Source organism: Onychomys torridus, chromosome 14 (assembly GCF_903995425.1).
Source record: "Onychomys torridus chromosome 14, mOncTor1.1, whole genome shotgun sequence".
Classification (NCBI taxonomy): Eukaryota; Metazoa; Chordata; class Mammalia; order Rodentia; family Cricetidae; genus Onychomys; species Onychomys torridus.
In genome coordinates, this window is record NC_050456.1 from 13,368,028 (window position 1) to 13,391,819 (window position 23,792).

At 38.8% G+C, this 23,792-nt stretch overlaps 2 protein-coding genes across 2 annotated transcripts; one reads left to right on the forward strand and one right to left on the reverse strand.

Moving 5' to 3' along the window:
• Positions 1-11,201: 11,201 nt before the first annotated feature.
• Dnajb9 (DnaJ heat shock protein family (Hsp40) member B9) lies at positions 11,202-15,551 on the reverse strand. Its single transcript, XM_036206043.1, has 3 exons — positions 15,365-15,551; positions 13,630-13,856; positions 11,202-12,401 (listed from the first exon to the last, which is right to left on the reverse strand). Exons 2-3 carry the CDS (start codon positions 13,844-13,846, stop codon positions 11,950-11,952), a joined length of 669 nt encoding a protein of 222 aa, XP_036061936.1. The 5' UTR covers positions 13,847-13,856; positions 15,365-15,551; the 3' UTR covers positions 11,202-11,949.
• Positions 15,552-15,884: 333 nt separating this feature from the next.
• Thap5 (THAP domain containing 5) lies at positions 15,885-21,730 on the forward strand. The gene is given in 8 exon segments (XM_036206373.1): positions 15,885-15,925; positions 18,363-18,382; positions 19,766-19,829; positions 19,831-19,936; positions 20,574-20,892; positions 20,895-21,217; positions 21,529-21,629; positions 21,631-21,730. Coding segments are annotated over 7 exon segments (1,029 nt in total). The 5' UTR covers positions 15,885-15,925; positions 18,363-18,366.
• The last annotated feature ends 2,062 nt before the right edge of the window (positions 21,731-23,792 follow it).

The window sequence follows — 23,792 nt, forward strand, 5'->3', positions numbered from 1 at the left end:
CTCTCCGTATCTTATCTCTAAGATGTACAATGAACCTACATGACTAATCTATGTGTCAGGGAATAAGAATCAGTACTGCCTGTCTTACTTAGGGTTTCTAATACTCTGAAGAGACCATAGCAACTCTTATAAAGGAAAATATTTCATTGAGATTGGCTTTATGGGTTCAAGAGATTTAGTTCATTATCATCATGGCAAGAAGCATGGTGGTAAAAGCAGGCATGGTGCTCAAGAAGGAGCAGAGAGTTCTATATCTGGATTGGCAGGGAACAGACAGACACTGGGGCTGGCTTGAGTATTTGAAAGCGCACCCTCAGTGACACATTTCATCCAACAAGGCCACATCTACTCCAACAAGCCCCTACCTCCTAATCACTGTCACATAGCACCACTCTCCAATGACCAAGCATCCAAATATATGAACCTACGGTGGGGTGAGGCATTCCTATTCAAACCACCACACTACCAATGATAAAATATTACAAATAACCAAATAATGTTTATTAGCAAACAGTCCTTCCTATTTCTACCTATGAAATGCATAATGTAAGAATGATTCTAGAATAACCATTAGAAAAACTGCTAACATGAAATTCATTTAAACTTAAATGAGAAAATGATGGAGCATTTTTTAAAAAATTACTTCAATATTAATAAATTTAAGCTGATACTAAAAGTAAATTGTGAAATGTGAAAAAGAAAATTTCATTTTAATGACTTTCTCCTAATGTATGTAAAGAGTCATGTAATGCTTCTTTGGGTAATTATTATGTGAAGTTATATTTAAGTAATATGAAGCTAAATTTAAAAAGTTAGTGAAGCATTTCGAATATTGGTTGACACGGCTAATTTCGTGAGTAGTAATTACATGAGGTACAGCTAGCAAAAAGATCCTACAGTGAGGCATCCTTGGGACCCAGGGAAGCCAAGTGGACGGTGAAAGAATGAAAATCAGTTTGCAGGGGCAAGGCCAAGGGAGACAATCCAGACGGAGATTTGACTCTCTAAAGGCCTATGGTTTGAAATTCAAAGTCAATATTCAAATAAATAAAGGGACTTTAGGTTTGACTGTATCAGGGTGAGGCAAAGTGGGGAAGTATTGTCCACAAAACATTTGATTAGATAAAACAGCCACAACAGCAACCAGTTCCAGGCAAAACTTAATAACCTTGACCTTGATTAAGAAAGAAAGAAAGAAAGAAAGAAAGAAAGGAAGGAAGGAAGGAAGGAAGGAAGGAAGGAAGGAAGGAAGGAAGGAAGGAAGGAAGGAAGGAAGAAAGAAAATAAAGATCTCCAATTCAGTGACAGTACTCAGTAAGTAAGAATTTAGGAGTCTCGTGTTTTCCTCTTAAAATGCCTAATTACTGTATTTACAAGCACTCAAAGATATTTTAATACACAGATATGAAATAGGCAATAAGGTTCACTTACTACCCAAATAGATGCTAAACTGCCAAGGTAACAACTCGGCAAGGCTTGCAACTACACTTCAGAATTCATAAATTATGTTAAATCTGCCAAGACATGACAATATTTAAGGTGAGCTTTGTTCCTAACTGAACCCAACCATGGCAATCAATTAGGGATATAAAAAAAAAGAGTCTGGTGCTCTTTTAAAAACATTTAAATAATATAACAATAAAGAAACATGAAAATTAGAAATGCCTAATGCCATTAAGGCTTTTTTTAAAGTGTCAATATTCAACTGTTTGGAGCATATAGTTTGTTCCATCCAACCTCCTAGCTACTCTGTAACACAGAGCTCTGTTTGTAGGCATCCTCTTTATTCTAAAGAATTGACCAGATCCACCATGCTACTAAAGGGCCTAATCTAGTTAGTCATGGCAGTTATTTTCCTCTCTCCTACATAGGGATTGGTTTGAGCATGGACACCTTTCTAGCATGTTATTATCATCAAAGAAGGAAGCCTGTACAGAGAGAGGTCAGAATCAAGAGAACTATGTAGATAAACACTTGGCATACTACTTCTGGGAAATACCTGACTTCTGGACTTCTTGTTTGAGAGGAAAATAAGCCTTTTATTGTTTGGGTGGACTTAATGGTAGCCCTGTTACTGGAGGCTGCAAGAATCATAACTTAGGTGCTAGATTTGGGGTGGGGGGAGTCACTTTGTCTTGTTTCATTTCTTTAAGGGTAAATAGAAAATGCATTCACAAACAAATGAAGACATTACAGACTTTTCTAATGTATGTTCTCAATGTCTTTCTGGCTTTCTCTGTTCTTTCAATGGGGGTGTATACTCAGCTCTTTTTGCCTTATTTTTTTCAGGTTATAACTTTATGTTATAGTTTAGAGAAAAAAAGTTTTTACATAAAAGGTATGTGTTGGTAATTTCTTCATTTTTACATTTTCAAAATGCCCTTAATTTTGATCTCACCCATTAATAATTTGTTTACTTGTAAGTAAGAGCTCACCTTAAGTATTGTCAAAAGCATTTCCTTTGACCCTTCAAGTCATCGCTTCTACTTGACCACTTTGGCATTATATTTTTAGAAATCTATTAAACTAAAACTCGGTGGGGAAATGTCTTTGGATGTTATTGCCCTACCAAATTTTACTTATTACTGTGCAGCACTTTCCAGGAGGAGGCAAGGAGAAAGAAGAGGAGGAGGGTGTCATGGTCAGAGTTCTACTGCTGTGAAGACACCATGACCATAGCAGTTCTTATAAAGGAAAACATTTCTGGGGGTGGCTTACAATTCAGAGGTTTAGTCTATTATCACCAAGGCAGGGAGCATGGTGCTGGAGAGGTAGCTGAGAGTTCTACACCTGGATCAGCAGTCTGCAGGAAGAAAGAGCCACTGGGCCTGACTTGAGCATTTGAAACCCCCAAACCCACCCCTCCAGTGCTACACTTCCTCCAACAAGGCCACACCTCCAATAATGCCACTCTCTATGAGCTTATGGGGGCCATTCTCATTCACATCACCATATTCTACTCCCTGATCCCCATAGGCCTACAGCCATTTTGTAATGCAAAGAGCATTCAGTCCAAATTTGAAAGTCCCCATAGTCTATCAGTGTGGTTTAAATGTTTTCCTTCACAGGGTGGTGGTAGCATACATCTTTAATCCCAGCACTTTGGGAGGCAGAGATAGGTAGATCTCTGTAGGTTCAATGCCAGCCTGGTCTGCACAGCTAGTTCTATGATGCCAAGGCTACATAAAGAAACCCTGTCTCGAAAAACCAAACAAGTTTCCTCCATAGAGTTGTCAGGTTCATAGTATCTCACCACAGCGATAAAACCCTAAGACAATTAGTTGTAGGACACAGTCTAAAGAGTGACGCGTGGTGAACACTGTCTTGAGGAACTGTGAGAGAGGCTCCACAAAATAACGGCAGAGGGCCTTTTCCTTCGGGTGCTCTTTGTTCCCTGGACTGTTCCTGGATGTGATTTCGTGGCCCCTGTGACAGACATTTATGTTCAATTTATAAGACAGGTTTATTCTGGTTAGATGTCAGAACATAGCTACAGAACCCAATTTGGTGAAAGGATATGCTGAATGCTGTCCTCACTGTTCCTTGAATCTGGGTATGGCCTTCTGCCTTGTTTTTCTGCTTTACCAGATATAATCTATAGTACATGCCAGGCAATGGTGTTTAAATGTGTCCTGGGAAAAGTTCTGGGAAAGGGCTGCTCTGTTAATATTTAGTATGTGCTTACTAGCATTAATTTACATGTTTTTCTGTTCATGTCTTTCTGAACTAAAAAAAAAAAAAAAAAGAAAGAAAAAACCTTATTGCTTTGTTTCATTTGTGTATAAAATACACTGAAAAGCTGGGCGGTGGTGGCGCACGCCTTTAATCCCAGCTCTCAGGAGGCAGAGCCAGGCAGATCTCTGTGAGTTTGAGGCCAGCCTGGTCTACAGAGCAAGATCCAGGACAGGCACAAAGCTACACAGAGAAACCCTGTCTCAGGGGAAAAAAAAAAAACTGAAACTGAAATAGCTGAAACTGAAATAGCTGTCTAAGAGTTTGTTTGTTGTATACAAATAGAATGTCTACAACTGAAATATAAATGTCTACAGCATTAGTCTGTAGTCTTTAAGGTCTTCAAATCCCAGGTCTCAAAGACAGATCTGCATAGATTGGCAAAAGTCAACAATCAGTATCAACCCTGTTTAAAAGTCCAAAATACAAAGTCTTTTCATAGACTCATGGCAATCTCTTAACTTCAAACCCTGTAATAAAAATAAATATTCAGGGCTGGAGAGATGGCTCAGCACTGGCTGTTCTTCCAGAGGTCATGAGTTCAATTCCCAGCAACCACATGGTAGTTCATAACCATCTGTGATGAGATCTGGTGCCCTCTTCTGGCCTGCAGGCAGAACACTGTATACATAATAAATAATAAATCTTTAAAAAATAAATAAATATTCAAATCACATTTTTCCAACATACAGAGGCATAAAATATACATTACAATTCCAAAAGGGAGGAAAAGGAGCATACTGAGAAAATACTAGACCAAAACAATATGAAAAAACCAAAAACCAGATGAGCAAACTCCAAACTACACATCTCTGTGTCTGATTTCAAAGTGCTCTGCAGATCTCCAACTCCATTCAGCTTTGTTGGCTGCAACACACTTCTTTCTCTTGGGCTGGCTCTACTCCCTGTTAGTAGATTTCCTTGGCAGGTATCCCATGGTTCTGGCATCTCCAACATCTTGGGGGCTCCAAAGCAATCCAGGCTTCTCCTTCAAAGCTTCACACAATGGTTTCTCCAGGCCTGTATTCAGGGACACCCCTGCCACACACCATGCCTCAGCAGGTTTCCTTAGTTGAGGAGGGAGATTCCCTAATGCCTTTCTTTTATCATTGACTCCAAAACCAGGACCACATGATCAAAGCTGCCAAGTTCTGCTGCTTGCTAGGGCTGGAACGTGGCCCTCTCCTTCAAATATATTTTCACTATCTTTACGCTTTTGATGGTTTTTTTCACTGCCTAAGCTTGGCTGTCCTGGAACTTGCTCTGTAGAACAGGTTGGCCTTGAACTCAAAATCTTACTTTTGTTTGTTTTTGTTTTGGGGGGGTTTTGTTTTGTTTTGTTTGGGTTTGGGTTTGTTTTTTTTTTTTTTTTTTTTTTTTTTGAGGTAAGAGTTCTTTGTGAAACAGTCCTAACTCTCCTGGAACTCACTCTGTACACCAGGTGGTCTTGAACTCACAAAGATCTGCAAGCCTCTGCCTCCCTAATGCTGGGATTAAAGGCATGCGCCACCACCACCTGGTGAATTCAGAGATCTTTCAATTATATCCTCAAACTTTCTGCTTTCAATGATTTCCTTTGCTGCCTAAGCTTGGATGTCCTGGAACTTGCTCAGTAGACCAGCCGGCCTCAAATTTAAGAGATCCACCAGCCTCTTCCTCTATAGTTCTGGGATTAAAGGCATGTGCCACTATGCTTGGCCTTAGATTTTCTTTATATCCTTTTCACTTTTCTTTAATTCTTTTTCACATATTGGAAAGATTTGGTTTGAAAAAAAATGGCCCCCAGAGGGAGTGGCACTATTAGGAGGTATGGACTTGATGGAGGAAGTGTGTCACTGTGGGCGTGGACTTGGAGGTCTTCTATGCTCAAGCTATGCCTGAAGATCAAGATGTGAAACTCTCAGCTTTTTCTCCAGCACCATGTCTGCCCAAATGCTGCCATTCACCATATTGATAATGAACTAAACCTCTGAAATTATAAGCCAGACCCAATTAAATGTTTTCCTTTATAAGAGTTGTTGTGGTCATGGTGTCTCTTCACAGCAATAAAAACCCTAACTAAGACAGAACCTTAGCTGAGTGGTGTCTTGCTCTGAGGTTACCACTTCCTTGATTCCACTAAGCATCAGGCTGTTCATTAGTCTATTTATGCACCCTGGTGCTCCTGTTCTCCTCAAATTGTATGTTTTCTTGTTCCTTGCTCAGCTTGCTCCTTTTCATTATAGATCTGCATAAGCATGAGCACTAAAAACCAAGGAACAGCATTAATACCAGGCTGTCTGGAAATCTCTTCTACCAAAGCTGTTAATCCATAACTCTTCAACTTAGCTTCAGGCAGATTTTTTTTTTGAACAATGGCAGAAAGCAGCCACATTCTTCACCAAAATATCATAAGAATGGTCTTTAGGCCACATACTAATATTCCTCTCCTCTGAAATCTCTTGAGCCAGACAACTACAGTTCAAATCACCCTCAATACCACTGTCTTCCATGCTCCTACTAGGATGGCCCATTAAGCCCAGCTTAAAATGTCCAATTGCTTTTTTAGTCCAAAGTCCCAAAGTGTTCCATATTCCTCCAAACAAAAGCATGGTCCAGACTATTATAGCAATACCCCAGTCCCTGGTACCAACTTCTGTCTTAGTTAAAGTTTCTATTGCTGTAAAGGGACATCAAGACCATGGCATCTCTTATAAAGGAAAACTTTTAATTGGGGATGTCTTCCAGTTGAAGATTTAGTCCATTACCACCAGCATGGCGTAAAGCATGGCAGAAAGTAGGCAGATATGATGTTGAAAAGGTAGCTGAGAGTTCTACATCTAAATCTGTGGACAACAGAAAGAGAGAGAGCCACTGGGCCTGGCTTGAGCATTTGAAACCTGAAAGTCCATCCCCAATGACATACTTCCTCCAACAAGACCACATCTAATAATGTCACTCCCAGTGAGCCTATGGGGTCCATTTTCACTCAAATCATCACTGGGGGAAGGAGAAGAGGTGAGGAGGAGGAGGAGGAGGAGGAACTCTGTGTATTGATTTTAAGAGTTGGTGACCTTATTTCTCTACTTTCACTTCACCTTTTCTCTATCTTTATACCCTTTTGTGCTCATTTGTTTTTGTATGTAGTTGGGGGCTGAGAGAGAAAAGAATTCTTCACTTTCTCCTACAGCAGAGGACTATTTCCCCTATACTTACCAGAAGTTTTGTTACAAAAGTTTATGCCAGAAATAAGACCAGAAAATTTTCACTGATTCATACAAGCGAAGTAGAAAAAAAAAAAAAAATTGGGAAGCTCTAAAAGTTACTTACATTAATTTTCTTCTCAATGCTGAACATTGAACCTAGATCATTATGCATGCTGGGCAAGTGCTCTACCACTGAGCTCCACTTCCAGACTTCTTATATTACCATTTTGAGCTATTTCTTTCTACCCATTATTTTGTAGACTCATCCAAAAGATGTTTCACCAAAAGTTTGTGTCTATATGACTTTTGATTCTGTCTCTCACTGAGCAGAAATACACATTCTGTTCTCACAGCATGTTTAGCATCACTTGGTGATAATACTTGTCCAATTAACAAAAGGATTTTCAGAATGATTTGCCTTATAACCTAACAGTAACAGTTTGATCCTTCTATCTTCAAACACCATCTTATTTTAAGAATACCATTTTATAACAGTAATAACATTTTCTCTGAAGATAATGAAGGACTTTTCATCTAAATCATACTTAAATTGTATTGGTGAGGTCATTATATGTGTAAAAATAGCTCTGCAGAAACAATGTTATGCATTTTAAATAGCTAGAGCAGTTATCAAGAAAAGCCTGTTGATGATCTGTAGTCTGAAGGAAACCACAATTGACTTTGATGGGACGATCTTTTTTAGACATTACTAACCCATAGCAGCACAAGAATGATATGTTGTCTACTTTAAGTATTAGCTTGCATATATTCCTACATATGTTCCACACATTCATTTATACCCTTAGACAGTTAATGTTACTGGAAAAATTGGTTCCATGGCCAAGAAAGTTTGACAAATATCACTGCATATTAGCAGGAGTCCTCTAGAGCAGTAGTTCTTAACCTTCCTAATGCTGCAACCCCTTAATAGTCCTATTGCACTGACCCTCAATCACAAAATTATTTTTGTTGCTACTTTTTAACTCTAATTTTGCTAGTTATGAAACATAATGTAAATATCTGATATGTAAGATATCAGTTATGCAACCCCTGTAAAAGCGTTATGTGATCCCTAAAGGGTTGTGAACCATAGGTTGAGAACCATTGTTCTAAAGGAACAAAACTGATAGGACATGTTCAAATTTACAGAATATGTGTGTGTATTATATATATATATATATATATATATATATATATATGTGTGTGTGTGTGTGTGTGTGTGTGTGTGTGTGTTTGTGTGTGTTTATATTCATATTTGTATATATTTACATATACATATATATGGGGATTTATTATAGCGGCTTACAGGCTATGGTCCAGCTAGTCCGACAATGGCTGTCTCTGAATGGAAAGTCCAATACAATAATTGCCCAATCCACAAGGTTAGATGTCTCAGCTGCTCATCATTCTTCAGAATTGATTTAGAGCCTGGATCCCTAGCTCCGCTACCAGTGAAGGAATGCCTTAGTTGCTGGACATATGAACTTACAATGCAGGCAAACAGTCAAAAAGCAAAAGATTCCTTCTTACATGTCCTTTATATAGGCTGCCATGAGAAGGGGTTCCCCAGCCTTAGGGTGGGCCTTCTGACTTCAAATGATCCAGACTTAAAGTGGGTCTTCCCTCCTCAAGTGATCTGGATATGAGGAGAGTCTTCCTACCTCAAATGATACAATTAACTAAAAATCTCTCACAGGTGTGCCCAGTTGCATGAGTTTTTAATTAATTCCAGATGTAATTAAGTTGGCAACCAATAATGGAAGAATAGCCATCTATTGAGTTTCTCCACGATAAGCACACTGAAAGCACTAAGAAGCGCACTTAGTCTGTTCAGACTGATATAACAGAATTCCAGACTGGGAGGCCTATGAAAAGATGCATTTCTCAGTCTTGGCAACTGAGACATCTAAGACGGCATGGGGAAGACTTCTTGCCCCATGAAGGTGCTTTTTCTAGTTCAGAGACAGGTCCTCTTGTGGTGCTCGGACTGGTCACTGTAGCCACATACCCAAGATGGTGACAGTGTAAGGGAGGAAACTTTTATTTTAGGTCAGACTTGATTTTGACTCCATCCCAAAGGTTTGGGTCAATGGTTGTTTGGTTCCATTGTTTCTTAGATTGTTGTGAGGCAAAACATCATGGCAAAGAGTGCATGGTGGAGCCAAGTTGCTCACCATATGGCAGACAAAGCAGATCAAGAGGCTGGAAACAAGGTGCCATCTTTCCATGGTATATCCTCACTACATCTCACTCTCAATAATGCCATATTATGCATCCATCAAGAATTTAAATCCATCAAGCAAATAATCCATTAAGTCACATCTGTCATAATCTAATCACTTCTCAACAGCACCACCAGCTGAGGACCAAGGCTTCACAACCTTTTTCAGAGACACTTCATATGCGAACCATATAACTGTAATCTCACATGAGAATGATCCAGTATGTTTCTGTCTTTATGTCTCTGCCTGCCTGCCTTTCCTCCCCCCCCCTCTCTCTCTCCCCTTCCCTCCCCCTTTCCTTCCTTCTACCCCACCCTGACATTTTTATAAAGGCACCAAGAGGGCTTTCCTCCTATGACCTAATCAAATTTTGGTGTTTAAGGCAGGGTCTACATATACAGCATGGGCTGGCCTTAAATTTGGGATGCTATTCCCTCAGCTTCTGGAGGATTATGACTATAGGTACATACTACCATGCCCAAGGAGCAATAAATTCTTAAGAGATTAAAATAATTATTCAGGCTGGGAGGTGGTGGCGCACGCCTATAATCCCAGCACTCGGGAGGCAGAGGCAGGTGATCTCTGTGAGTTCAAGGCCAGCCTGGTCTACAAAGCAAGTTCCAGGACAGCCTCCAAAGCTACAGAGAAACCCTGTCTCGAAAACCACCAACTAAATATTCAGAATCCACCAGATAATCAGGTGTTAGAGAAGCAGATATACATGTTAATAACATGAAAATAACTCCTTTGTTAATACTCACTTGAAAATGAGATATTTTAGATATTTCTGAATAATTTTTCTTAAAGGCTATGATCATTGGCCCAACATTTAAAATATGACTATTTTATTACTAAATAATAGAAGATGTAACTTCCAGCAAGTAAGATCCATGAATAAAATAAATCCACTTTCTTAAAAATTCTTAAAGTGATGCTGGTGAGATGGCAAAGCAGATAAAATGCAAGCTTGGGGACCTAAATTCACATACCCAGTACTAACATAAAAAGCCAGGAACGGTGGCCTATACCTGTAACCCCAGCACTTTGTGTGTGTGTGGAGGGGGATGAGGCAGAGGACATGAGGAACCTAGAGATTTGACTAGAGGTCAAACCTAGAGCTAGTCTAGGAAATATTGAAAACCTGACTCAGTGAGAGGGCCTGCCTCAAAAATAAAAAAATATAAAAATAAGATGAAGAGCAATAGAGGACACCCAAACATCAACCTCTGGCCTGCACAGGCCAATGCACCTGCATATTTATGTGCACACATGCACACCCACAATTCTCAAAGGGCTAGGAATTCTCAGAGGGCTAGGAATGTACTTAATGGCAGGAGTACCTGACATACCTTGGATCATTCCAAATACTGCAAGAGAGATAAGAGAGATTGTGTTTGTATGTGTTGAGGGGAGGGGTAATTCCCAAAGACAGATAGTTTTATGCAGTCTCTGCATTTTCTCAACCAGGCCTAATTAGGAAAGGCCCTGAGACCCAACACTTGTTCTCAAAAAGAAAATAAACAAAAATTAGTTAACAAAACCTTCAAGCTACTGAAATATGAGATGGTAACACAATAGAAGCTACCAAATGGCAGTAAAATAAGATCATCTTGGTGATTTTAGGTTAGACAAATCTTCTAGAGTATGACCTTTAATCAGTATATGCCCCATTTTATACACTGTATAACCCCAAATTGCATAATAAAAATGACAACAGTGAAGACCAGGTTGTAAATATTTTTATCTCTCACTCACACACAATATTGCATGAGACATTACTAGTTTTCATATGCATCCATAGGATTAATACTCATATGGAGTATAACATGGAAAAGTGCAGAACTAAAGAAATAACTCTAACCAAAAAAAAAGCACATTTCTTAAGATTTAAAAATATTGCACATATAAGGTTGCACAGAAATTACTGGCTGCTTTTGTAAAAAGAATGAGGTATTAGTCAATCTCTAGATAAAGATAAGTGCAAGAGAAATTACACACTGAAGAAAAAAAAACAACCAACACACACACAAAAAACAAAAAACAAAACAAAAAAAACCCACTAAGACTAGAAAGTCAACAAACAGAAATTTAAAAAAAAAAAAAAATATGTTTAAGTAGCTATGATTTTGATCATACAAAATCAATAGCCCAGGACCAAACACACAATCTCTTGGCAATATTTCATCTTAAGTTTTAAACTTTTTCAGCTTAACTACGTGCAATACAATCATTCCTGTTACACGAATTCTACTGTAGAAGAGGCATCTTTTTATAATTAAACCACCACTTTAAAGCATTCAGTGGCAATTAGCCAAAAGCCTGTTGTCTCCTTCACTGACTGACTCAATTAGTTTCATAGACGTTTAGTAACCCAAGTCACAGGTGCTACAGGGCATGCTATTTTAAATTAGCAGAGGTTCACTGCAAAAATTATTCAAGTTCACACAATTTATATCTATAGTAACTTTTAAAGTTTAATCTTTTAGTATGTATCAGGCAAATTGAGTTTTGTCTGCAATTTTTTGGGGGGTGTGGCCAAAAAAAAAGGATAAAGAAAAAAAAAAGATCTTGCAAATGATCTTTTAAAAGAACCTTTCCTAATCAGGAAAATTAATAATTAGAGTTGTGTACTAGCTGAATGTGACTGAATCTGTCAAAAAAAAAATTTAATATATGGAATACCTATAACCAACTGCTTAATGTAAGTGAAGTCATGCATTTGTCAAAGTAGTTCACAGAAAACTGTTTTTTCATCAGTCATAGTGAGAAAGAATAAACTAAGTGGGCTTAGTGGAAACAAAGAGAACCAACTATTGTCCGGAACAGTCAGTGTATGTGGTAACCATATTTCCTCTTCGTTGAGTGACAGTCCTGCAGTGCTTACTAGATCCATGAAATCTATTTTCAGTCTGTACTGTGTGTCGATTGGTGGCATCAAAGCCACTAAAAGAAAACATTTTCTCCATATCTTCAAACATGTCATCAAACAATCCACCTCCAAAAGAAAACTCTTGGAAATGATGCCTTTGTCTATTGGAACCATCCTGGCGTGTCTGGAAGTGATTTTCAAAATGCTTCTTAGACCGAGTGTTTTGGTTCTGGCCAAAAAGATTAAAGTCTTTAAATAAGTCATCAAAATTGAAGTTAAAAGATTGCTCAAAAGGACTTCCACTTCCTTGTTGTCCTTTGCCATTAGTAAAAGCACTGTGTCCAACTGTATCATACTCTTTCCGCCTATGAGCATCTGAGAGTGTTTCATATGCTGAAAGAGACATAAAAATCATTTAGCAACTGAAGATAAAGTATTCAAAATTATGTATATGTAAACTTTAAATACATGATTTCAACTTATATATTTCAGGGAAGAATTTCACATCACAAATGAAATATTACAAATAGTAATGTAAAATATGAATTGTAAAACAAGGTAGTTGATAAAATTGTTTTATCAACTCATATCAGTAGTTAGAACAATCCTTCAATTATTTCTTCAATTAATATGCTATATTTGTTAAATAAAAGCTATCATTATCAAAGATAAGCATGTTGGCAAAATTAGTGGGTTCATCTTCATATTATTTGTGCAAAACTGTGACTTGTATTAAAGAATTATCAAATATATCCAACTAATAGAAAATCAGGTTTTTCACTTTCCTAGTTGAAGTAAATGTTTAATTCCAACTCCTAGTTAGGCCCATTAACTACTTAAGTAATGTTCAGGATGTAGTTTGTTTTAGAACTAGTGCTAAGACAAAACATGCTTTAGTTTTTTAAAGACACATTGGTTTGAAATGTAGATGAAGTAAAGACGACACCTTTAAACTATTGTGTTTATATTAAGTCAATACTCAGTAAAATAAGTTTCTTAAGTTACTTAATAAAAACTTTTGCTTTCCAAAACAGTTGTGTAGCTTGGTCTGTTTAAGGGGCCCCTGGCAATGAAATCAGGATCTATCCCTAGTGCATGAGCTGACTTTTTGGAGCCCATTACCTATGGTGGGATACTTTGCACAGCCTTGATGCAGTGGGAAAGGCTTGGATCTGCCTCAACTGAATGTACCAGGGTTTACTGACTCCCCATGGGAGGCCTTACCTTTGTGGAGGAAGGGATGGAGGTTGGGGGGGGGGGGGTTGAGGGGGAGGGGGAGGAGGGATGGGAGGGGGGATCTGTGATTGTTATGTAAAATGAATAAACCATTTCTTAATAAAGAAAAATGCTGAAAAATTGGCTTTCTAATATCCATTTTTATATATAAATAAATGAGAAATTATGTATTTCCAACATTTTTAGAATTATAAACTAACAAAATTACCTATTATAATTCATTACTTGCTCAGAAGCCAATTATCTATTCTAACAAAATAATTACAAAAATCTACATCAAACTCTCTCATCTCCATAACATCTTTCAGAGCATACAGAAAATTCTCAGTTACCATTGCCTTTACTATAAATACCCATGAGACTGCAGGAGGAATCATTTACTTACCTTCTGCAATCTCTCTGAATTTTGCTTCAGCATCAGGGCTCTTATTTTTGTCAGGGTGGTACTTCATGGCTAATTTGTGAAAGGCCTTCTTGATTTGTCGCTCGGAGGCAGATTTTGGCACACCTAAGATATCATAGTAGCTTTTTGAGGCTAGGATTAATTCTGTTATCATTAAAATGCAAATTGCAAAGACGAAAACTGACTGGGGAGTAGCCATTTCTAATATCCTAAAAAAGAAAGAAAAACAGATTTTTTTTTTTATGCTATGAACACAGCAATTGAATTCAACAAACCTTTGGTATAACAGCAGCAAAATGTTATGAACACAGTTATCATATACTCATGATATTGTACTGTCAGTATCTCTAATATTAAGAGTCTATTAGAAGTCTTTTGCTTATCTGTTGAAAAGATAGCTAAATTGATACTTTCTTAGGAAGGCAAGATTTCTACTATTTATGCTGGTAATTAACTGTTGTTTGCCTGTGATGTTAAAGACATTAACTCTTCATAATATTTTTCTCCTGATCTTCCTCAGTGTTATCTTCGTCACCACAAAAATCTAGCTTCAGAATGATTACTGAAAAATTCTGTCTCCTCTGTGTTTGGCTAGAATCTTAGCAGAAAGGCAAAAGTGAGGAAGGAAAGATGCTTTTCCAGTTGGTTAAACCTACTTACTCTTAAAGGGGTTCAAATAGTCAGTTTTCATATATGTAGGGTCCCAAATACTTAAGAAGTATGTGTAAATAACTTCTGCTTAAAGCTGAAAATTAGTAAAATTTAAGACTTCTACTAAGGATAGGCTACCAGAGTAAGGAAATAATTTGTACTTCGGATAAATTAGGTTACTAGGTTTTCCAAGTTTCTCAGAAAGTAAACTGTTTCTCTTTAAAAGATTAAGTTTTACTTAGAATTATTGATAATACATAATACGCAGGATGGAGTATACCTCTTTGGTTTGCTTTTTTGAATGCTGTACCACATAAGTCCTTAATAACCTATGATGACATAACAAGGCTGATGAAAAAGCACTATTGTTTGTGGAAACTGCCAGCCGTCCTCTCCTGTGGCTTATTCTAAGCCTAATTAGCAGGTAGATTACTTTTTTCCTGAGAATTAGTCACAGTCACGCGTACCAACCATAAAGTCCAACCTCTTGATCTAAAGACACAAGCAGAAGCCAGGCACAGTGGCACACGCCTTTAATCCCAGCACTCGGGAGGCAGGGACGGGCGGATTACTTTAGAGTTCAAGGCCAGCGAGGTCTACACAGTCAGTTCCAGGACAGCCAGGATTACCCGGTCTAAAAATAATAATAATAAAAATAAACGTAAGCGGAGCTTGCCCGGCGAGCTCAGAAACCGCGGTTGGTCACTCGTCAAAGAGTCTACAACTGACAGCCAGGCGCCTTCCACGTTCAAGCTGACCCTGGAGATGCTTTGGTGGCCGAACTGCCCCGTCCAACCGACTCTGTCCAGACAATGGGAGCGCCCTCCCCGACCCCGCTTAGGGCCGGGCCGGCTCCACTGGGGCGCGGGGTCCTCGGTCGGGCCCCACCGGCAGGCTCCGCGACGCGCCGGCCTGGCCTCGAGGAAGCGGACCCCAAGCCCACCCACCGCAAGCTGTGACGCAGCCACCCCGGGGTCCCTCCGCTGCACTGCCCGCGGGACGCCCAGGCCGAGCCCGCGCACAAAGCGGGCCCGACCGTCTCGGGGCCGCCCAGCCCGATCCTCACCCGTGCGCCTCGCAGCAGCTTCTCCACACCGCGGGGCCCGGCGCCCGGCTCTCGGCTCCCGGCTCCCGGCTCCCGGCTCCCTCGCCCCGGCCGCTCGCGCTCCCACCTCGCCTCCAGCAGCCGACCTGCCTCCGTCCCGCTCTGCCCGCTCCCTACTGGCGGGAGTCTGGAGCTGGCGCGCCCGCCCCAAGAGAGAGACCTACACGAAACGCTCCCCCATTGGCTGCCGCCGGCCCACCTGACTTTGGCGCCTTACGCGCACGTGGAAATCTGTTGTTGCCGTTTGAGCTGTGCGTCACTTCCGGCACCAACCTCCAGGGGGTGGGGCTAAAGCCTGAGGAAGCGGAAGTAACCCGACGATTTCCCCCACCCCAACATCCTTCCTTGGGGCGGATCGCCGCGCAGGCGCGGTGGGCTGCGCCGCGCGTGGGCCTGGGCCCCGCCTTGGAGTGGCGTGCTGGGCCACGCCCCTCGGGGTCAGGTTGACCCCGCGTCTTGCGCGGCGTGTGCTGCCAGAAATCGCCGCGGTCGTAATAAAGACCGGAAGCGGAGCTTTTGTCCGCAGGTAGCCGGGTGACCTGAAGACTCAGCTTCACCGTTAGGGAGTGCGTCAGTGGCCCTCGGCGTCCAGGCCTGGGTCTGTCACCAGTTAATTAGTCCTCAGTTTCCCCAAAGGCTTCAGTCCACTGTACTTGGCGCCGCTTTGCGTCAAGTTTAAAAGTTTGCTTGGGGTCTGGAGAGATGGCTCAGCGATTAAGAGCACTGGCTGCTCTTCCAGAGGTCCTGAGTTCAATTCCCACAACCACGTGGTGGCTGACAACCACCTGTAATGAGATCGGACGCTCTCTTCTGTATACATAATGAATAAATACATCTTTTAAAAAAAAGTTTGCTCGGTGCGCGGAGGTGGGGGAGTGGGTGGCTCTGGCCCTCCCTTGCTTTATGTTTAAAGTACATCGGAGTCGCTAATTGGGAAGGTGAGGTTCCTGTGAGGTTGGTCACACAGGTGGAATGTAACCCTGTGTTTCTCCTTCGAAAATTGATGCCAAAAATGAGCAACCTTGAAAATTCTGTAGGACTGGAATTTAAAACGTGTGTCTTGTTTAAGGATATTTATACTCTTCAGTTAGTGCAGAGATCGTGAGAAGTAAATTTGTCCTAAGTGACAGCATGAAGTATTTCAGAAACAATATGCAAGTACTTAATTCATTCAGAGACCAAGGCAAGGGGTGTGTCAGATTTCAAAGCCAGATTTGCTGAGTTCAAACCCTGGTTCTCTGGCTTTAGTAACTTCTGCAAAGTATTTAAGCTCTCAGCGCCTCAAATTTCTCTTCTGTATGGGTAAACAGATAAAGTAGTACTTGGAGTATGTGCTTAAGTTATATATATATGAGAATCAGTGCAGTTCAAATATTGTTTCCTTTTTTCTCCCTTGTATTTGAAAGTAATCCAGAGCCGGGCGGTGGTGGCACATGCCTTTAATCCCAGCACGGGAGGAAGAGGCAGGAGGATCTCTGTGAGTTCGAGGCCAGCCTGGTCTACATAGCGAGATCCAGGAAAGGAGCAAAGCTACACAGAGAAACCCTGTCTCGAAATAATAATAATAATAATAATAATAATAATAATAATAATAATAATAACAACTAATTATTTAAACAAATAAATGTAATCCAGATAGAGCTACCCTAATTTCTCATTTGCTTCAAAATTATTTTTAGACTAACATTTTTCTTTAGTCCTGATGCTGTTATTCAGTAATGGTTTAGGCAAATAATGTGAAAGAATTATAAGCCCAAGTAATTCACATGACATGGCATTATTTCCATGATTGGTTTCCTTGAATGCCTTCTGCAAAATGCAGTGATACTTAGAAAGAGAAAGAAAAATCTAATTCATGGTTAGTTGAAAGGCCAATGTCATAATAGTGATGGCTCTAACTCTGAGATTGGAGTCAAAAATATTTCAGATACCTTTAGTCCCTATGGAGGGCATAATTTCAGAATTACATTTTTTTCTACTATCAATTTTTAAGAATCTGGTAATTCATTTAATGTTCAGTTTATTTTCTGGCAGGGCATGGTGGTGCAATTTGTTATCTCAACACTCTGGATGATGGGATGATGAAGCAGGAGAATCAGGAGTTCAAGGCCACTTTGGGCAACATAGGAAAGACCATGTCAGCAGAAAGAAATGTTGCTGTCTTACGAATTTAAAGAAATTACAGAAGACAGTGAAAAATACCAAAAAAAAAAAAAAAAAAGCCAATGTGAGAAATTATTCAGGAAACAATCTAGAAGATTTCTTAAAGAGCATGGCTAAGTAGGTCAGAAATGTAGTGCAATCCCATTACTAATAAAGATATCCACAAAGTACACTTATAAAGGTTTGTTATACAACATTGCATGTAGGTACAGGAAATAATTTGCATGCTGCATACTCTATGAATTTATAAAAAGTATATTCTCATTTTAAATGTAACAAAAGTTTAAACATGTCCTTTTTGCCTTTAAATTCCTTTTTTGGTTATGCCTATGTGGTTGATATATTGTGCACCCCAATAAACTTATCTGGGGTCAGAGAACAGAACAGCCACTATATTAAACATAGGTTTAGGCAGTAGTAGCACACGCCTTTAATCCTAGCATTCAGGAGGCTGAGATTCATCTGGATCTCTGTGAATTCAAAGCCATACTGGAAACAGCCAGGCATGGTGACACATACCTTTAATCTCAGAAAGTGATGGCTGGAAGCAGAAAGGTATATAAGGCTTGAGGACCAAGAACTAGAGCTGGTTAAGCTTTTGGCTCTTAGCAGCAGTTCAGCTGAGATCCAGTCAGATGAGGATTCAGAGGCTTTCAGTCTGAGGAAACAAGATCAGCTGAGAAATTGGTGAGGTAAGGTTGGATGTGGCCTGTTCTGTTTCACTGATCCTTTCAACGTTCACTGTTCACTCCAGTACCTGGCTCCGGGTTTGTTTTTATTAATCATACCTTTTAAGATTCATGTTACATACCAATCATACTTAAAACCCCAATATATTTATATGTTCAGGGTTGAAAGATTTTCCAAAGACATACTATGTCATTTGGTGACAACTCCCTAAGTAGATATCTGGTTTTTCTACATAAAGTTGTCAGTGTTAAAAGTTATTTCCTACACACAGAGAATCTTCTTTTAGGATCTTGCAAACTTACCAAAACTTGAGGGAAGAAAAAAAATATGATAATTTTACAAAGTATAAACTAAATTAATTGAGATTGAGAGTATAAAGCTATGTTTTGAGTAAGAAGCTTTGTATTGTAACTATATAAAGGAACATGAAATTATATAGTATATGCCTTTGTTATGTTTTTGGAATGTTATCAAATGAAATATAAATTATCGTCAACTATTGTTTAATGTACTTTAAATTTATTAAAATAATAGAAATTTGTTCCTGTCAAATTCTGGCACTGCCATTAATACACTTTTGTCTATAAAATATATTTCAGTATACTAGAACCAGCCCTAAATTCAGAATGTCAATACAGGAACAAAATGACGTTTCCTCCTTCAGCCAACCAAGTGCTGGGATTTCAGGTTATATCATCACAGTTGACTGAGCTTAACATGTAAACATACACAGTTCGTTTTTTGCATCAGAGTTCTTTCAGAACTTGAATGTTAGTTTCTAATCAATTGGTATCAACATCTAGAAACATTCAACTAAATTTCACCTAAGTAGAGCTCATGCAAATCCCAGTAGTAAAGAGAATGGAATATTAGTAATTTTATTTTCAGGTAAATCATTTGTTTCAATAGACTTCTCACATAATTATTAACAAGATGAGCATGATGGTACACACTTATAATCCTAGCACTCAGTATGAGGCAGGAGGATCATGAAATTGAGGCCAGTCTGGTCTACACAGTGATCTTGTCTCAAAAACATTAAAAATAAGCTAAAATGTTAATACTGCCTAAAATTGTACACAGCAAACCATTTGACATATCCTATATAAAGTAGATTTAAATGAGAACTTGTAATTTATGCATTTATTTGCTACTTCTAGCAAGCCATATAATAGTAATGTATAACCCATAGGAAGTATGTATAAATTTTATCCTTTGTAGCAACACATTTTAGTTGAAGGGACACTGAAGTGCTTTATGAGCTATTCTCAGATGAAAGCTTTGGCCACTTAACCATACCTTGGTTTTCTTACTGCACAGACGACAGGGTGGTGATAGTTGTAGAGATTCTGTTAATTGATAGGGATGGTTACCTTGCTTTTTTTTTTTAACACTCAATGATAGATTATTTAGATGTGCAGGCCAGAAATTAGTCAAAGTTTTAAAGAATTCATCAAAGTATTTTTTCCTTTTTTTTTTTTTTTAAATTTCCGGTTTCCTCTCCATGACAAAGACTTGAAAAGTGGTTAAAGACTATGAAGTGAGATTCTTGGGTTCCCAGTAAACACCAGTTCCTGCAGTGGCCATTTTGCTTCTGACTCTTTTGACATCAGATGGGGTATCTGTTATTGAAAGCAAACTGCAATCCCAACAATATCTTCTTCGCCTGAAGACTGTCAGGTCTTAAAGTAGTGGAGAGGGAGTAATGCCGAGTAGGGCTACACATTGCAGGGACAGTTTTCAAGGTGACTGAGTAGAGAAAGGAAGAAAGATTACTATTGAGAGAACAGATGCATGAGTAAAAAGCAACACTAATTTGTACTGCTACTAAAAGGATGAGAGTTCCTTTAAATTTAAATTTAGGAAGCAGTTTAAGAAACAACAAAAAAGCTGGGCAGTGGTGGCGCATGCCTTTAATCCCAGCACTCAGGAGGCAGAGCCAGGCGGATCTCTGTGAGTTCGAGGCCAGCCTGGTCTACAGAGTGAGTTCCAGGAAAGGCGCAAAGCTACACAGAGAAACCCTGTCTCAAAAAACAAACAAACAACAAAAAAAAAATAGCATATGCATACTTACATTGTATTAAAATGTAACTATTGAGTTATGCTTTAATCACTGGTTATTTGAAAGACCTAAACTGTTTGTCATATACTGAAGAGTGTAATGCTTTTTAAAAATTAATTTAAAATATATTTAAGTAGAACTTTCATGCTTGAATAAGTTTGTTGGCCAGTATACTGCTCAAAGTTAAAGTTACATAGTTATAACTGATGAGAGTCTATTAGTATATCTTTTTCGGATTTTAAAAATATTTTCTAGGGAAAAGATACTACTAAAAAAAAAATCTCAGAAGAGAAAATCGAAGATGAAAAAGAAGTGTGCTAAAAAGTTAAGTCTGAAGAACCAATTGCATCAAATGAAGCAAAGGAAAACACAGGTAACAAAGATGTACTACCAGAACATGCGGAATTATTTGATTCATCTGCTCTGGTGAAGCCACCAGCTCCAAGAGCAGAAAGCATACAAAATAACATATTACCTATTAAACAAGATACCTTAAAAACATCAAAAAATCAAGATTTAGGTGTAATTGGATTGTGTGCATCTTCTGACAATCAAAATTCTACAGCTATTGCTTTGGAACTTCAAATTCTGAAGACATAGTTATTAACTATCTTGTTAATCCAAACTTTACAAATAATTTCATGGAAACTGTGTCAGGTCAGGAAAACTCATTCCTCTTCAGCACACTTGAAGAATGAAACATAAATAACAAATCTTTTACTGCCATTTTAATACCCACAGAAAATTGTAAACCTGCGGTTAATTCTTTCATACCAGCTTCCAAGGAAACCATGGAAATGGAAGACACGGACATTGAAGACTCCTTATATACGGATGTAGACCACAGTGCTGAAGTCTTACATATTAAACATTCATCCTATGGACAAGATACAAATAAGGAATGTAGTGGGTAGCCATCCCAGCATTGGCCTGGAAGTTCCAACCCCCATTGAGGCTTCGGTAATGGTCACGCCCACAAGGCGGGGCTGAGGGAGGAAGCTGAAGACCCAGGTTCAAGAGGAGAGGCTTCTCTTGGTTCTGGGACCCTGGACACAGGAGGTAGACAGAGCAGAGTTCTCCAGAGAACACCACCGGACTGCGCCATACCTTTGCCAGACCCTACAACCTATCCCTTCATTTGTAAGTTATCCCACAAAATAAACCTCCCTTTTAACTACGTGGAGTGGCCTTAATAATTTCACCAATAAATGAACATCTTTGGCAAAATGCCTCTAACATATACTCAAAGATCACTCTTGTTGAGCTACAAGAACAACAAATTCCAGCAAGATTGATGTCTTTGGAAACTCTTTCAACTACGGCAGAAGAACTGGCTATCTGATAACAATTTAACAAAGAACCATTTCCCAACATATGAAGTCACTGAGATAAAGAAGTTTTTAAAGCTGTGATTTTTGCATAAGCTTTTTCCAGCTAAATCAAATCATTTGTGAAGTGAACTTTGTCCTGTAGATAAAGTTCTTGGAAGCTATGAAAGTGCTCCAATGTTAAAAAAAATCCTGTTCTTACAATGCTCAGTATAAAGGGGGAAATAAAAAGAGTTGTTTGGCTGAAGAAATAGTTTTATTACTTGATAATTTTCCAATTACAGTTAAAATGATAAAATTTATTTATAAAATAGTAGAAAAAAAGATGCAGTCAAAATTGGCCAGACTAGCTGGGCGGTGGTGGCACATGCCTTTAATCCCAGCACTCAGGAGGCAGAGCCAGGCAGATCTCTGTGAGTTCAAAGACAGCCTGGTCTACAGAGTGAGATTCAGGACAGGCACCAAAAATTCCCGGAGAAACCCTGTCTTGAACCCCCCCCCCAAAAAAAGGAATAACTAGAATCATTTTATTCTTTGGTAATCATCTAATCATCTAGAGATATTATGTCATTAAAATATATTCTCTATTTCTGGCACTTGGAACAGGTTACATTAATATTTAGAAGAAAATAGATAATAAAAAGTAGAGGGCTGGAGAGATGGCTCAGTGGTTAAGAGCAATGGCTATTCTTCCAGAGGTCCTGAGTTCAATTCCCATCAACCACATGGTGGCTCACAATCATCTGTAATGAGATCTGGCGCCCTCTTCTGGCCTGCAGGGACACATGCAGATAGAATACTGTATACATAATAAGTAAGTAAGTAAGTAAATAAATAAATATTTTTTTTTAAATAGAAAAAAATCTGGCCTGCAAGGACACATGCAAATAGAATACTGTATACATAATAAGTAAATAAATAAATAAATAAATCTTTTTTTTTTTTAAGTAGAAAAAATGTACCTGAAAGTGCAAGTGGCCCTTAGATGGGTAGATAGTTTTTCTTGATCAGTAAAGTGAATTTTGCAAGATGTGCTGGGCTGAAAAACATGGATTTTACAATGTGGTGATTATTCCCCATCAAAAATGATTTAAATACTATTTTTATATTTGGCATTAAAACATATTGGTTTTTTTTCACTTTGAAAGACATTAAAATTTGTTTCTAAGTAGTCAACAAATTGGAACATTTTTCAGTAATTAAGTAGCATATGTGTACTCACCTGGATTGACCTATTTTAGTGCAAAAGCCAGCATTTTATAAATACCAACGTCAAACAGAATCTATAATAAAAACTGTAAGCATTAGTAACCGTATATTAGAAGTAAAAATAAAATCTAGAAAATGTGCTGAGCATGAAACAGATTTGATTATACTTCATATCCAGAGTAGCGGGAATAAAGCAGCTTATTCTTTTTAAAAAATCTGTTTGTCTTTAGAAAAATGGCTAATAAAGAAGAATAGCCAATAATAGGGTGGTATTGAAATAAAGGAACTATCTGAGTTCAGTGCATTACAAGTGAAAAAATGGAAATACACCTCAGTGGAATGTAAGAGACTAACTGAATGGACAGATGCTGCACACATGACCCCTTATTAAAGGTCTTGGATGCTGAGGACATGGCTCAGCTAGTAAAGGGCTCACTGTGCAAGCGTGAGAGTGAGTTTGATACCAGATCTCACAATAAAATGCCAGGTGCAGTGGTGTATGCAGGATTGTAATCCCCGCATCGGGGGTGATGGAAACAAGCAGGAACTCACTGGCCTGCCAGCTAGCCTAGCCTAATCGCTAAATGCTTCTTGCCTGGGCCCACAGATATACATACACACATATGTGCATGGGAACATAAAGAGTAAAGCTCATGATGATGCACTAAAATTGTTTTCCATGGCCTAGATTATATTAATAGTAGGTGGAAATATATATTAAAACATTACCAGATTTCCTATTCTTGACTGCATTCCTAATCGAATTTCCTAGGTAGAAATTGACTTAGCCTGGCCTACAATGAGCTGCATTAAATTTAACTCTGTAATTAATTTTGAGGAAACAAGTATAGGGGTAGAGTATAACTTAGAGGAAAGAAGCCAAGTATAATTTTCTTACTGAGCAGAGACTATGTAGATGATATATTTAGACTATAAC